Here is a 12,537-nt window from a genome sequence, read left to right on the forward strand (position 1 = left end):
GTTTTAAAGAAGCATTTAACTGTTTGACACAGTGGCTATACCGTTTTACATTCCCATGAGCAATATTATAATTTTTCCATGTCTTTGCCAACACTTTTTATTTTCTATTTAAAAAAAAAATAGCCATCCTGGTGAATGCGAAGTGATATCTCATTGTAGTTTTTGATTTGATTGGCGATGTTGAGCATCTTTCCCTGTGCTCCTTGGCCCTTTGTGTATCTTTGGAGAAATGTTTATTCGAGTGCGTTGACCACTTTTAGATAGTATTGTTTGCTTTTTATGATTGAATTATAGGAATTCCTTATATATTTTGCTTATCAATTCCTTGTCAGATGCAGGATTTGTAAGTGTTTTCCTCCCATTCTGTGGGTTGCCTTTTCACGCTTTCGGTGGTGTCCTGGGGGTGCACAAGAGGTTTTGGTTTTGATGAAGCCTCCATCTATTTCTCTTTCGCTGTTGTTGCCAGTGCTTTTGGGGTCACATCCAAGAAATACTTGCCTGCTCCAGTGCCGTGAAGTTTTGCTCCTGTGTTTTCTTCCAGGAGCTTTGTAGTTCTAGCTTTCATGTTTAGGTTTTCTATCCACTTTTAGTTACTTTTTTATGATTGATTCCTCATCTTTTTGCCTACAGGTACCCGGTTTCCCCAACACCTTTGTTGGAAACATAGTCTTCTCCCTTGAACGGCTTAGCCATCCCCATCAAAACAATTTACCCACATATGTGAGAGTTTATTTCTGGGCTCTCTGTTCTATTGCATCAGCCTGTATTTCTGTGTAAACCACACTGTTTTGATAACCGGAGCTTTGTAGTAAGTGTTGAAATCAGGAAGTGTGAAGCTTCCACCTTTATGCTTTGTAAATATTGTTTTGACTGTTTGGGCTGCTGTGGGGTGGATTTTTCTATTTCTGCAAAAAAGTTATTGCAATTTTGATAAGAATTGCACTGAATCTGTAGATCTCTGGGTTGAGCTGCTGTCTTAACAATATGAAGTCTTCCAGTCCGTGAGCGTGAGATGACTCTCCGGGTATTTATGTCTTTTAGTTTCTTTCAGCACTGTTCTGTAGTTTTCAGTGTGCAGGTGTTTTGCCTTCTTTGTTAAGTTTGTTCCTAAGTATTTTATTTTACTTTGTATCTTTAAAGAGACCACACTTGTAGCAGCGTCCTTCGGAACAGGCTCTAATATTCTTCCTCCCTCCTTTGCTTTCTTCTGTCCGGATTCCTTTTCCTTCCTTCCACTTTAGAGTTTCTCTAGGTGCCAAGTACTGTTAGGTGCTGGGCACAAGGAAAGTCGATGGTGAAGGCACTGCTGTGAGTCATGGTGAATCAGGGCTCTGGGAGGCTCTAACCCTGCATGAATCGTCTGCCCCCAAATCAGAGAGATGGAAGGACTGGGCTCTGGGTCATAGAAAGTGGCAACTGAGTGGGCGCCAGTCTCTTTTGTGACAACATTTAGGCAACCCAGATCCCAGCTCTGATACAGGGTGGGGGTGGGGAGCTGCTTTCTGCCCAGAGTCACGTTCAGTGGATATACATAAATGATTTGATTTTTTCTGCAATGGGTCCAGCATGTTCCTTAGAGACCAGGCTGCATAGACTTCCTGGGGCAGCATCGTGTTCTGCCCATCTCTGCAGCATCAGCCCTAGCCCACTGCTGGACCACGGCAGGAGCTGGACAGAGTCTGGGAAACACCGCACGTCTCTAGTTGGAGTGGACTGGATGACCATGTGATGACTTGTGAAACCAAACGACAGCAGGCAGCCAGCCTTTTAGAAGGAAGCCCTGCAGGTGCCACAGCCAGGACCTGTGCCCTGTACCCTTAAGGACACGGTCTGCATTTTCCCTAGCCCTAAGAACCGAAAAGATGCGTGCTATTGGAAAAAAAAAAATTTTTTTTTTTAACCACTGATGGCAGGACAAAGGGAATGAGATCACAAACAGAGCAATTAATTTCCCCAAATTGACTTTCTGAAAGAATTAATTAACTTTTAAATTGCTCCTTGAAATGCTGAAGTCATGTTTCAAGGGGACAGTGTGTGGAAGAGAGAGAGAAGCTCGGAGCTGAGCAGATTTTGAAAAGTGATGTGTGGTCAAGCCCATGTCTTTGGTGCATTAAGGCAGCTTTGAACCCGAGCACTGATGGCTGATTATCTCATTAGATGGAAGAGACCCAAAGCAGAACCCAGAAAGCTAATATTGTGCCTCTCTTTCTTATTGATTGAATCCGTCTCGGGCTTCTGGATCTGTCTGTAGAGGTCAAGATCATTTTGAAGAGGAACACATGATACAATGTTTGCTTTCTCTCTTGTTGCAAACCTCACAAGAAAAAATACTTTGTGGTCTGGTTAAATTCAGTGAATTTTTATTGAGTGCCTGCAAGGCATGGTGTTAGCTACTGTGGGAAATCGAATGATGAGCAAATGTTTACTTACCCCAAAGAGTTCGGTCTGGCGGAGAAGACAGATAGATAGATAAGTAAGCCTCCCAACGTGTGGGCTGTCACAGAGTTTATAGAACGGTTGGGAAGCAAGCAGTTAATTCAGGTGTGCAGGTACTTTCCTTTTTTTTTGGTTTGGGGGAAAAGTCAGAATCCAGCAAGGGCCCTTGTAGACAAGCGGGGGGTCTTCAGAGGCGGAGCGGGATGTGACATTCCCAGTGGGAGGAGCAGGCCTGGGGTGGAGCTGGAGGAGGGTGAGTGGGCGAGAAGAGGATTGGAAAGATGGACTGAAGTCATGTCCCACTGGGCTTTGGATGCTGTGCTGGAGGATTAGCCATGATTCAGAAAGCCAAGATAAATCGTGTAGTGTTTTGGAGTAAGATTTAAGGAAGGTAACTTTGGTGATGGAGAGAAGAAAAGATTTTATATAGGAAGCCCGCTGAAATGTTATTTTTCATCTCAGTGAGAGATGTTGTAGGCTTGGGTCAGGAAGAATGGGGTGGTGGGGACAGTCTGGAAGGGACACCCCAGGGTCTCAGGGCTGCTGTCCATCGCTGTGCCTCCTTGAGCAGCTTGTGACTCCTCTGGAGGGCTCTGTGTTCTCATCTGTTAAATGGATGGATGGACTGTAGTGTTTTTTTTTATTTTTTCCACCTAACTAAGATCATGGCGTCCCATCACTTCATCACAAATAGATGGAAAAGTGGAAACAGTGGCAAATTTTATTTATTTTCTTGGGTGATTTCTCCAAAATCACTGTGGATGGTGACTGCAGCCATGAAATTAAAAGATGCTTACTCCTTGGAAGGAAAGCTATGACAAACCTAGACAGCATATTAAAAAGCAGAGGCATAACTATGCTGTCAAAGTCTACCTAGTCAAAGCTGTGGTTTTTCCAGGAGTCACATATGGATGTGAGAGTTGGACCATAAAGAAAACTGAACGCTGAAGAATTGATGCTTTTTAGTTGTGGTATTGGAGAAGACTCTTGAGAGTTCCTTGGACAGCAAGATCAAACCAGTCAATCCTAAAGGGAATCAACCCTGAATATTCACTGGAAGGACTGATGCTGAAGCTGAAGCTCCAATACCTAGAGCTACCTGATGCGAAGAGCCGACTCACTGGAAAAGACCCTGATGCTGGGAAAGATTGAAGGCAGGAAGAGAAGGGGATAACAGAGGATGAGATGGTTGGATGGCGTCACCGAGTCAATGCACATGATTTTGAGCAAACTTTGGGAGATAAGGAAGGATGGAAGCCTCACGTGCTGCAGTCCATGGGATCTCCTAGAGTTGGACACGGCTAAATGGCTGAACCACAATAACAAATGTCAGAATAGTCAAGTAATTCTTTTGTTGTTGTTTTTCCCTGAATAGGATTTACATTTCACTGAATTCTTTTTCTGTACCAGATGAGTTGATCATATGATTGTTTACTGTTTACTGCTGTTAACATGGTAAATTAATTGATTGGTTTTTGGATGTTAAACCAGTCTTGCATTTCTGAAATTACCCCAGCTTGGGTTATTCTATATAAGGAATGTGAAATCCACTAGCCTGATGTTTTAGACTCTGGTGGGCTTGAGGAATGCCTGGACATGTTTGTCTGTCATGGATCCAGGCTGGATGTTGGAATTTTCAGGGAGCTATCAGGGGGGCAAGGCTCAGAGAGGGCTGGGGTTGAGGAAGAGACCCTGCAGCTTTGGCATTCTGGCCCCTCATCCAGGTGGGCCTCTGGCTGCTCATGTATGGGCCGATTCTGAGCTGCTATAAACCCTGATGAGGGAAATGGGGAAAATTCTAGCTCCATCTCCTAGGACTGTTGGGAGAATTGAATTAGCTGAACATGTGATGCTCTTGGGCTTCCCAGGTGGCTCAGGGAAGCTGTTAGCCCACTGGCTGCTACTGCTGCTACTGCTAAGTCACTTCAGTCGTGTCCGACTCTGTGCGACCCCATAGATGGCAGCCTACCAGGCTCCGCCGTCCCTGTGATTCTCCAGGCAAGAACACTGGAGTGGGGTGCCATTTCCTTCTCCAAAGCATGAAAGTGAAAAGTGAAAGAGAAGTCGCTCAGTCGTATCCAACTCTTAGCGACCCCGTGTACTACAGCCTACCAGGCTCCTTCGTTCATAGGATTTTCCAGGCAAGAGTGCTGTAGTGGGGTGCCATTGCCTTCTCCGAGCCCACTGGCTAGCCCAGAGAATGTACTCACTGTCATTACCATCATCATCGCCCTCACTACCATCACCATCGACTTCGTCATCACCACCATCACCGTCATCACCATCTTCATCTGCCGTGTCGTCACCATCAGTGTCATTAAAAGTCTCGATGTGATTAGAAGCCCTCCTCTCTGCTTAATGAACCATAGCTCTTTCCTTCTGTTCCCAGGCAGCCTTTTTTCAAGTTGATCAGGAGACTGAGCAGAGGAGATGGCTTTGGCTTTTCAACATCTCTGATGCATTTAAGCTGTGTGGAGCGTGGACCAGGGTGCTCAGTTTTTATTTTGGAAAAAAAGATCCATGTGCTTCCTCACTCTGGGCTGCTGCTGGTTCTTTGAGAGAAAAAAGCAAAAACAAAATCCCTCCCCTTCCCCAGAAGAAAACAAACCTGTGTCCTCCTGAGAAAGGAGCTTCGACTTGGGTTCATCTCCACCTCCTTTTCCCATTTTACTTTTCACACAAATAACAAGTTAAGCTGCTATGCTGGACTCTGTGGTCCAGGATTGAGAAATTCACGTGAAGGTCCATTTATACCCAGCAACACCTGTCTCAAGTCAGGCTATTAAAGAAGCTAAATGGCTTTGAGGAGGAGGAATCGATTAAGCGCCCACCTACCAGCCAGAGGGAGGTGATGGCCGCTCTCTCCGAAGCTGTGAATGGAGGCGCGATGACCCTGCTCTCTTGTGGGGGTTCCCGCATCTTAACAGACAAGAGAGATAAAGAAGACAGACGGCAGAAAGGCCACCGTCCCTGTGCTTGTGTTGCGTAAAGACAGGTGAAAACCCAGAGGCCATCCTTCACCAGTATCCTTCGTAAAGGAGAAGATGCCTCTGGGTCTGGTCTTTCTCGTCTCGGCTCCTACCCGCCACGTCCCAAGAGAGGGGCAGATTTGAAAGGTCAAGTGATCAGAGTAGGGCATAGTCTTTTACACTGAAGACCTTTGGGTTTATTTAAGAAAAAATTCACTGCATTGTTCTCATTTTTCTATCACCCAGGAATTGGGGACCCTCAGCCCTCAGACTTGTCAGCTTCAGATGCTTGCTCTTGGGGCCCCTGCTCAGCAGTGAATGAATCAAGCACAAAAGACCTCCTTTAAATCATTTTCCGCATATCTCCTTGTATAGGTTCCCTATTGCTGCTGTAACAAATTACATCCTTAGGGGTCTAACACATCACAGATGTGTAACCCTATAGTTCTGGACAGTCAAAAGTCCTAGGATCAGGGTTTCGGCAGGCAAGCCTGTGTTCCTGCCAGCAGCTCCAGGGAGGGGCCTTTCCTCAGCTTCTCCCGTGTCTAGAGGCGCCAGCACTCCTTGCCTCACTCCTCTTGGACCTGTGCTTCCGTGATCATGTCTCGGTGTGATGCGCTGGTCTCCCTCTCAGGGAGCCTTGTGATTACCCTGGGCCCCCCGTCTCTAGATCTCTAAGCGCATCTCACTGGCCACGGGCCCCTTTGCCTTACAGGGCTCTGGATTCAGACGTGAACATCTCTGGGGCCATCGTTCTGTCTACCACATTTCCCCCACCCTCCTGCTTCCTTGTTCAACACCGTATCAATGCCTTTAACGTGGTATTCTTGAAGCTGTGGGCGGGGCGGCCAGTGTTGTGGTCCAGGCTCTGCTGTGTCATTTGAGGCCACATGGCATAAGCCCTTTGAGACCCCCTTCCCCTTCATCTGTGAAATCGTGGGTCTTTAAGGCTCATTTCATAGTCAGGAAGATCCCCTGGAGGAGGAAATGGCAACCCTCTCCAGTATTCTTGCCTGGAAGATCCCATGGACAGAGGAGCCTGGTGGGCTGCAGTTCATGGGCTCACAAAGAGCTGGACATGACTGAGTGACTCACACTGTCACAGTTAAATGTGGCATGGCTCTGCCCTTTGTTTTTATGGTTGTTGATCAGTTGAGTTTATTTCTTTAAATCCCCACTGTGCGTGCATGCTCAGTCGTGTCCGACTCTTTGTGACCCTATGGACTGTAGCCCACCGGGCTCCTCTGTCCATGGGATTTTCCAGGCAAGAATACTGAGTATTTTATAAATATTATTTATAAATATTTTATTTAATTTTTTAGTATATATTTATTTGCGTGCACCAGGTCTTAGTTGTGGCATGTGGGCTTTAGTTCCCTGACCAGGGATTGAACCCGGGACCCCTGCATTGGGAACTCAGAATCTTAGCCACAAGACCACCAGGGGAGTCTCAGAATTGTTTCTATTCTTGTATGAGCTTTTCACAACTGCCTTTCTGCCTGCTTCAGAGATGGAGAGGCCACTACGTAAAGGTTATTGTGTGTGGGCCTTACAAATGCACAGGGACCTGAATGTATTTACAGTGGACGTGTTCATTTTCTTTTATTTGTATTGTTTTTGATGTGTTTATTTATTTTTTTTTCATCGGTAATAGAATAGGCGTGCTGGCAGGGATGCTGTTAAGAATGGTGATAAATGCATTTATGATTTCTAAAGGCTTTGGAAGTGGTTTTTCGGGGCTGGGAGAGGCCGGCATATGTTCTGAGCTTCCCTTCTCTAATGCAGTTATTTCTTGTTAAAAGATTCACCATAAAATGCTAAATAAACTTAATAACTTCCAATAACCATTCATGTCAGTTGAGGCCATTTAAATTTTATGAATTTGGGTGGAAATATGGGAAAATACCTGGGAAGACAGAATTTTCTACATATGTATGATTACTGATGTTTTGTGTTCGTGTGATAATCTGCTCATTTTGGCTTTTTAAAAAAGGATTCTGATAGTAAGAGAAGTCTTCATAGCAGTGAAAACAAAATACCCCCAAACACAATAAGAGGTTTTACAATTTGCTGAGTGTTTACAGCTTCCCTAGTGGCTCAGATGGTGAAGAATCTGCCTGCTATGCAGGGGATACAGGTTTGATCCCTGGGTTGGGAAGATTCCCTGGAAAAGGAAATCGTACTGCACTGTAGTATTTTTGCTTGGAGAATCTCATGGACAGGGGAGCCTCATGGGCTACAGTCTGTGAGGTTGCAAAGAGTCAGACACGACTGAGCGACTAAGCATGATTGTTTAGTGGGGGCAACCCATTGCATCAAATCAACAGAGCCGTTGGCAGCATTATTTTCTTTAAGACACAAAGTACTCATGCCTTCCAATGAGGTAGAAATCCGTCTCTTTATTTTACAGCTGGGGAAGCTGAGGAGGGAGAGATGGATCATTTGCTGGAGGCCACTCAGATCTGCAGGGCTAGAGGTGGTACCCTGCCTAGTCTCTCTGCTTCCAGAGACCACAAACACATTCAATAGCTTGATTATGGAGCTGCGACAGGAAGTGTGTTGTGGTGCCGGGTGTTTTTGCAGAAAGGGGTTGAAAGAGCCAACACATACTTGGAGTTGGCCCTCTGGAAGAGGGGGCATTGCTGGGAAGACCCCGTTCGTGGGGGAAGAATAAGGAGGGACACACAGGGCCGGGCAGATTCTTTCTTTCAGGGAGAAATAGGGATAGGGACCAGGAGTGTATGGTTGGAAGGAAGGTCAGGTGGTCGGTCAGCAGGAGGGCCCCCCCATGCTTGCATGAGAAGTTTGCACGTCGTGTGATCAGGGAGAATTCCAGCGATGGACCTGAACAGTCCTGTAAAGGGCAGTCTATGCAGCAGGGTGTTCAGGATGGATGGGTGAGAGTTTGATCCTGCTCGAGGAAATGTTTTGGTGAGTTTTATTTACCTCAAGTCTGAAAAATCTTTTAAGGTAGAGTCCATTGGGAAGGAATAACATCACTGTAATTTTTTAAATTGAGAGTGGGCTAATTGAATATTTGGGAGTCGTAAACATCCTTTTTTCACTGTGATATTTCCCTTTATCTCCATTCTTGAGCAAAAGCATGGCCTGAATTTAATGGAATGACTTTTGCATGCTCAGCTAGGAGGAACAGAACTGCTTTATGTCAGATAAATGTTTGGGATTTCAGACATGTGTTGTGTATTGTCAGTTTGAAGGATTTCTTCTTAACATAAGACATATTTTTGCCTCTTTGATTATAATTTTTTTTTTTACTTAATAGCAACTTTGCTATATGATACTTTTAAAATCAATTTGATTTTCAAGGAATTCTCAGTCCATGTGTCATTGACTCATAGACAGGAAAAAGTCATCTAGTAGAAAAGTCTCTTAATGGAAATATATGACAGTATATGAAGTGATAACTGAAACATTGTTGACAATAGCTTCAGTTTTCTTGCTATTATAAATGTTATTCCTCTGTGAAAAGAAATGAGGTTTTCATCCATGGAATAATGTGCGTGCACCTTGAAAACATTGTGCTAAGTCGAAGAAGCCACAGGCTTCCCTGGTAGCTCAGCTGGTAAAGAATCCGCCTGCAATGCAGGAGACCCCGGTTTGACTCCTGGGTCAGGAAGATCCCCTGGAGAAGGGAAAGGCTACCCACTCCCGTATTCTTGGGCTTGCCTGGTGGCTCATGTGGTAAAGAATCTGCCTGCAATGCGGGAGACCTGGGTTCGATCCCTGGGTTGGGAAGATCTGGGAAGAGCATGGCAACCCGCTCCAGTATTCCTGCCTGAATCCCTGTGGACAGAGGAGCCTGGCGGGCTGTGGTCCATGGGGTCGCGAGGAGCTGGACATGACTGAGCGACTAAGCACGGCACAGCACGGAAGATGCCAGACACAAAGGGATAATACTGTATGATTCCACTGGAAGGGTGGCTGGAGTAACCAGATTCATAGAGACAGAAAGCAGGCTACAGCTTATCAGGGGCTGACGGGGGAGGGGTGAAGAACTATTGCTTCATGGTTAGAGGGCTTCTGTTTGGAGTGATGAAAAAGTTCTGGAAATTGATAGTGGTAATGGAGCTCAACATTATGAATGTAGCGTCACTGAAGTGTACACTTAAAAATGATTAAAAAGGCAAATTTCACATCACTTTTACCACAATAAACCACTTGCGGTTGTCTGGTGTTATAAGTGGTTATGAATTTCTTCTACTTAAACTGAGGACCCTTGAAAGAAAAGGCTCCTTTTGTGGATATCAGAGAGGATGATCCAGGCAAAGGCAGAGTATTTTAGTTTTAAAAACAGGCAAAAACAAGCCAGTATAATCTCACCTTTACTAATAGCTTCTTTGCTCTTTTCTCTCTGAACAGCTTTTTATAACTATGATGCGCGGGGAGCGGATGAACTTTCTTTACAAATAGGAGACGCCGTGCACATCCTGGAAACATACGAAGGTGCGTATTTGTTTTGGTGTGTTTCCTTTTACAGTTTTGTGTGATTAGGACACTTTTAGTACCTAATGGGCCAATCATTACCTTGTTAGGAAAGCACTTAACTTCTGGTTTTCTTGCACACTGGATGCTGTGTCAGGAGCGGGCAGTGGTGAGGTTATCTGTTATTGAAGTCATTAAAAAAAAATTAAGATGAACTTAAAGTTAAAGTCCTATATTTTTAACCTGTAAAGTTTTCCGTTGAAATAGTCATTTTCATTATTTTCCATTGTTTCCTTTCTTTGCAAATGAATGTATATACATTCTTGACTGTTAATAACTGACTGCTTGAAAAAAGTTCTTTTTTTAAAAAAAATACATTTAAGGTAGTTTAGTGTCTGGCTTAGTGTTTTGAGGTGTTTGATGTGAATGGTAAGACTTTTTATGTTCTCACTTAGACTTGTTAACAACTGCCTGAGAGGAACCAAAATTATCATGTCTTAAATCCTTTTTAAAAAAATCTGTGACCCCGTTTTCTGAGGGGTGAACAGAGATTGTTACTGCCACGTGCGACGTGGTCCAGTGAAGCAGTTGTTGTAATTATCCGATAAATACCCTTGTCCGTGACAGTGGTTTTCCAGTGTCCTTGGTTTTTCAGGCAGTTGGTTTTCATATTAGTGTTTCGCAAATCATTGAAACGGGACCCCTTTTGTTTTATGCTGTGGTTTATCGCGGCACAGAAAAGAAGCGATGGTGGGCTGGAAGTTTAGAGCCCTCACACTGGGTGTTTTGTGTGATTGTGTTGTAGCACTGGTGGCTGGCTCTATTTCCTGTTGGAAGGGTGACTCCCATGTAACAAAGGAATAAAGAGAACTGATTAAAATTGGTAATTCCAACAGCAAAATTGCTTTCAGATCGGATTTAGCCAGACCCCTCCTGGGAGGAGGTGGGCTGGAGGAGCGGGGAGAGAAAATTGCAGACATCCGTAGTAATCACAGTTTGAACTTCACACTCAGTCTTTGGAATCCTCTTTGCACAGGAGTGATGCCTCGTTCAGCTTCTGCATCAGGCAAGCTGCAGCTTGCTCTCGTGTTCCTGGAGAAGCAAAAACCCATTAAAACACCCATGTCCATGTCCCTTACTTCCTCATCTGGCTTAGAATTCCATTCCATTTGCACCGTTTACCCTAAAATATGTCCCACTGAGGGTGGAAATCAGCTTCCGTGGCGTATGCTTGGAAGCGGATGTGATGCAGAAATAGAAGTGCTCCTTAACTGTGTGAACCAGTAGCTGCCCGTGGGTACCCTCTGCTTATTTTCAGTTTTTACAGCTGACAGTTGGATCGCCTTATCTGCCCCCAGTTTATATGGCCAGTGGCTGGAAGGAAATGGAGAAATTAGCTAGAGGTTAAGGATCAAACCTCTCATCTCAGACACTTTTCTGATCTCAAGGGAAGAATGCTCTTACATCTTTTTTTTTTTTTATTTCTGCCCCGGGTCAGCTGCATTTGAAATCCTGGTTAATAAACAGTGGACAGTGACGTCATTCCTGAACAGATAGCAATTTCCTGTGCAGCCCCGAGTAGTGGGGGCCGTGACTTCTGGTTCTTCGCTTCGTAGGAAGAATGCACTCTTTAAACAAGAGAATCCTTCGGCAAGTCGGTGATCCTTTTTGTACGTTTAACTTAAACGAAAATGGTGGCAGGCATTGACGTTTTGGCCAACATCATGATAAAGGAGTCTTCAGTGAGCATTTGGTTTCTGGGCTCATCCATCTTCCAAGCGCTGGTTACAATATCCCAGTGTTTGTAAAGACCCTGTAATGGAAAACCAATTCCCCTTTGACAACAGCCTTTTTGGTTTTAGTTAGACTCTGATCAGAGAAATGCAGGAGGGGAACGCATTGCTTTTGGGAAACTTGGTGACTTGATTGTCATTGGATTACAGTGGAATAATTGTTTTCCTGCTCTTTGCTCTCATTCTGTTTAAATTTTGTGGATTGTGTTAGCCTGTGGCATTCTCTTCTTCTCAGCCCCTTCCACTTTCTCCCCCTAAGAAAATTTATTTCTGTTGGTCACATTCCATTTCCCTTTTCTTTGTGATCCTGTTCAGGGTAGGATACTGCTGGGATTGCTCCAGAGAATATGATTTCTAGATGATCACTCCTCATATTCAGGTTCAGAGGACACATTTACCGGCAAGTTAGGGTTAATTTGTCCATCTCAGACTCATGGAGGCTTGGAGCACCAGAGCAAAGAAGAGAACTTTCCAGGTCACCGTGGAGGTGGACGGGACTTTGAGGGGTCCTTTTGGGTATGTCCAGGGTCAGTCAGACAGGAGAAGTGAACCCAGGTCACTGGTGTTGATAAAGTGACTCTCCAGTGCCCAAGCTGGTGTGGGTCCTGCCATCTGCTGTTTCCAGAAGGATCTCCAAGGGGTGTATGCTGTGCTGAGGGAGACGGCAGTGTTGCACCCAGATTAGGAAAGTGCTCTCGTGATGAAAACACAGCGCTCGAACTTGATTCGGATTTTTCAAAGCGATCATCATCTGTTTTCTTCCACAACACACCTTCATCCCTTTTCCTTCCACGAGCATATGTCAACGGAAGGTCTTGTGAAGACCGCCTCTGGATGTCCTGGGGTGGAGGCAACAAGAGGTTGCATGGTGGGGCGTTTAAACAACAGGAATGTGT

At 44.9% G+C, this 12,537-nt stretch overlaps 1 protein-coding gene across 2 annotated transcripts in view; it reads left to right on the forward strand.

Annotated features, from left to right (window-relative positions):
* Nucleotides 1–12,537, forward strand: part of DOCK1 (dedicator of cytokinesis 1) — a 564,920-nt gene that overhangs the window by 46,134 nt on the left and 506,249 nt on the right. For both annotated transcript variants that reach the window (XM_068961248.1, XM_068961249.1), the window contains exon 2: nucleotides 9,786–9,869. In XM_068961248.1, the coding sequence (XP_068817349.1) occupies nucleotides 9,786–9,869 (84 nt within the window). The remainder of the gene's footprint in view (nucleotides 1–9,785; nucleotides 9,870–12,537) is intronic.

This window comes from Capricornis sumatraensis, chromosome 23 (assembly GCF_032405125.1).
Source record: "Capricornis sumatraensis isolate serow.1 chromosome 23, serow.2, whole genome shotgun sequence".
Classification (NCBI taxonomy): domain Eukaryota; kingdom Metazoa; phylum Chordata; class Mammalia; order Artiodactyla; family Bovidae; genus Capricornis; species Capricornis sumatraensis.